This window comes from Chaetura pelagica, unplaced genomic scaffold, assembly GCF_000747805.2.
Source record: "Chaetura pelagica isolate M959 unplaced genomic scaffold, ChaPel_1.0 scaffold228, whole genome shotgun sequence".
Lineage (NCBI taxonomy): Eukaryota > Metazoa > Chordata > Aves > Apodiformes > Apodidae > Chaetura > Chaetura pelagica.
Genome location: NW_009954225.1, coordinates 111932 through 114368, shown reverse-complemented (window position 1 = coordinate 114368; position 2437 = coordinate 111932). Strand labels below are relative to the sequence as shown.

Genomic DNA, 2437 nt, shown 5'->3' with positions numbered 1-2437 from the left:
ATCCCAAATGACAGACCTACACAGAGTCCAAGATTCAGCAGTGCAACAAATCCTTATATTGATCCCATTTAATTTTATATTTTAGTGTATAATTTACTTTCTCTTAATGTGCTTGATACCAGCTGCTTGTGAATGGGTTTTTGAAGCTTCTGTTAACAGTCTGTTTAGTTGAAATGCTAAGGAATTATTTGGAATGTTTATGATCTCAAGCTCCCACCCTGCTGGCACACTGACACTTCCAGTTTTTCACATGCAGTTTGTTCTCCTGAAGCTCATAGGAGTCAATGGGCAGGCACCCTCATGTGAGATATGCATACACTTGCAGCATCAGTGCCTTCAGAAAACAGGGGAAGATGGGAGGATGTGCTAATGTGACTAAATTGGAGATAAATTAGGGTAGCATACTGGATTGCAAGGCAGTGGAAAGGTAAAAGCAAAGCTGATGACAGCTTAGGAAACTACTGCATAAATATGGAAGCGGCAAATGCCTCCTTTCCTTTTCTTCTTTTGTGATGTTTCCTTTCTTCCTTTACTAAATAAAGCATCCTTTGTGCTAGAAACTTATCCAGGTGCTGGTTAACAAGTTGCTTTGAGGGGTGAGCCCTTAGTAACAGAGAGCTTGAACATCTGGAGCTGGAGCTGTACGCCAGAGTACTGGGGAAGACAGGTGATGCTTATTCCTGCCTGGGAGATGGCTGCGCTCTTACTGCAGGGGGAGAGAGGCTGCTGTCGTTCACGCACAGCCCCGCGCCCCGTGCTCTGGGTTTGGCCTCTGTAAAGCAGGGGAATCACCACCCACCCTCTCAGCCCCGGCCGGCGTGGGCTGAGCTGCCAGCCCCACCTGGTGGCAAATCCTGGAGGGAATCCGGCCCCATCCAGCTCACACGTGTGCAGGGCACGTCTCCCTGGGACTCTCAGCCCTTGCTATAAATTACAAGTATTCTCTGCAGTGCCCAGGCACAGGTAAAGCTGCCAGGTTTCTTACACCTGAGCCATTCACAGCTTCCCTTCCGTGATCCCAGAAGTGTGAAAGCTGCAGCTAAAGTGATTTCATGCAGTCTTGTAGTAGGGTAGGCAGAATGGCTTTGGTTGATGCTCCTGTATGCATCATATTTCATTGTGTGCAGCTGTATGTCTTTGATGTGCTGCCAGCTGGCTTCTCTCCCATCACTGTTAAAACCTTCTTGGGGGGGGCAGGGACACCTTTGGGTATGGAAAGGTAAGTATTTTTAAAAAGGATACTAATTGCCTTCCGTTTCCCAAGGCATTTTTGCTTAGTGCAACTTGCCAAAATAAGGTGAGAGCACTGAACAGCCGCTGGGGGTGGGCGCAGGAGAAATTACTCTACTTTTTTATTTGGCAGGTAGACTTGCTTTTAATTGTATCCAAATTTGTCTTCTGGTTACAGACAGCACCATGAGGCCCTGAGGTGTGTGTCAGCCTTACAGCTCTTGGGTTGAGCATGGCTTTCAACCCACTGCTGAAGAGAACAACACCTGTGTAGTATCTGACCCTTCTGTCTCTTGGACCTACCATGCTGTGAGAGCTCCCCCAGTTCAGGACAGTTGATGTTAGCAGCCTGAACCATACAAATTTTTCTCCTCCATCATGTGTTGCCATAACAGGGAGTTCAACATAATGCAGTCTCTGACCCAGTTCTTGTTCATCACCACCTCAGGGTCACCACTGGGAGATTCTTTTCCAGGGACTTAGGATGAATTTTTGGAAATCACTCTCTTTAAAGCATGTCATGCAAAGCCTTTGTAATTTCTGACCTGTGGAAGGGAACATGCAGTACAGGAACAAGTTTGGTCCACACGAAGAAGTACATACAGAAGCATGGCTGGGGAAGATGGATTCAGCTGAAAGCAGACGCCTCACTGCTGCAGTGCTCAGCAAGTGTTACCACTTCTGCAACAAAGCTCATTTCTGTTATCTTGCATGTTTTCTGCTTAGCTGGAAGGCTGGCTGGAGGGCACTAGGAATACAGTCATCTTACCCACCTGACTGCATGGGAGCCATGGGCCAGCTAGCTGGGTAGACCTGAGTATAGGACAGGTGTTTCAGTGCTGTTTTCACCCTGCCCTGTTTTTTCCCTGTTCCACCTCAAAGGCTGCTTTGCAGTTCAGGAAGGCAGTGCCCCTGTCCACCTGGGGTATTATGGGAACTGCCCACACCTGTGAGGAAGGGACAAGACAGTGCTCTGCCATTAGGTGACACAGTCCTTCGTTAAGTGTGGAAACAGCAGCAGGGAGCATTCCCGGGAGCCCAGAAGACGGACAGTGGGGCAAAGGGGCTGACCACCTCCTGCTCTGTGGGCATCAGGAAGTGCTAGGCTAGGTCTGTACTGACGTTCCTCTCTTGCCTTGCAGTGCTACTGACCCCCCTCCCCGGATCCGCATCATCAACGGCTACATCACGGTCCAGCCGCGGCCCC

The 2437-nt window shown here is 49.1% G+C and overlaps 1 protein-coding gene across 1 annotated transcript in view; it reads left to right on the top strand.

Moving 5' to 3' along the window:
* The window catches only part of TRABD2A (TraB domain containing 2A), a 74344-nt gene that overhangs the window by 71490 nt on the left and 417 nt on the right, over positions 1-2437 (top strand). The window contains exon 7 of the mRNA XM_010003539.1: positions 2373-2437. This exon is cut by the window's right edge and continues 15 nt beyond it. Coding sequence (XP_010001841.1) covers positions 2373-2437 — 65 coding nt within the window. The remainder of the gene's footprint in view (positions 1-2372) is intronic.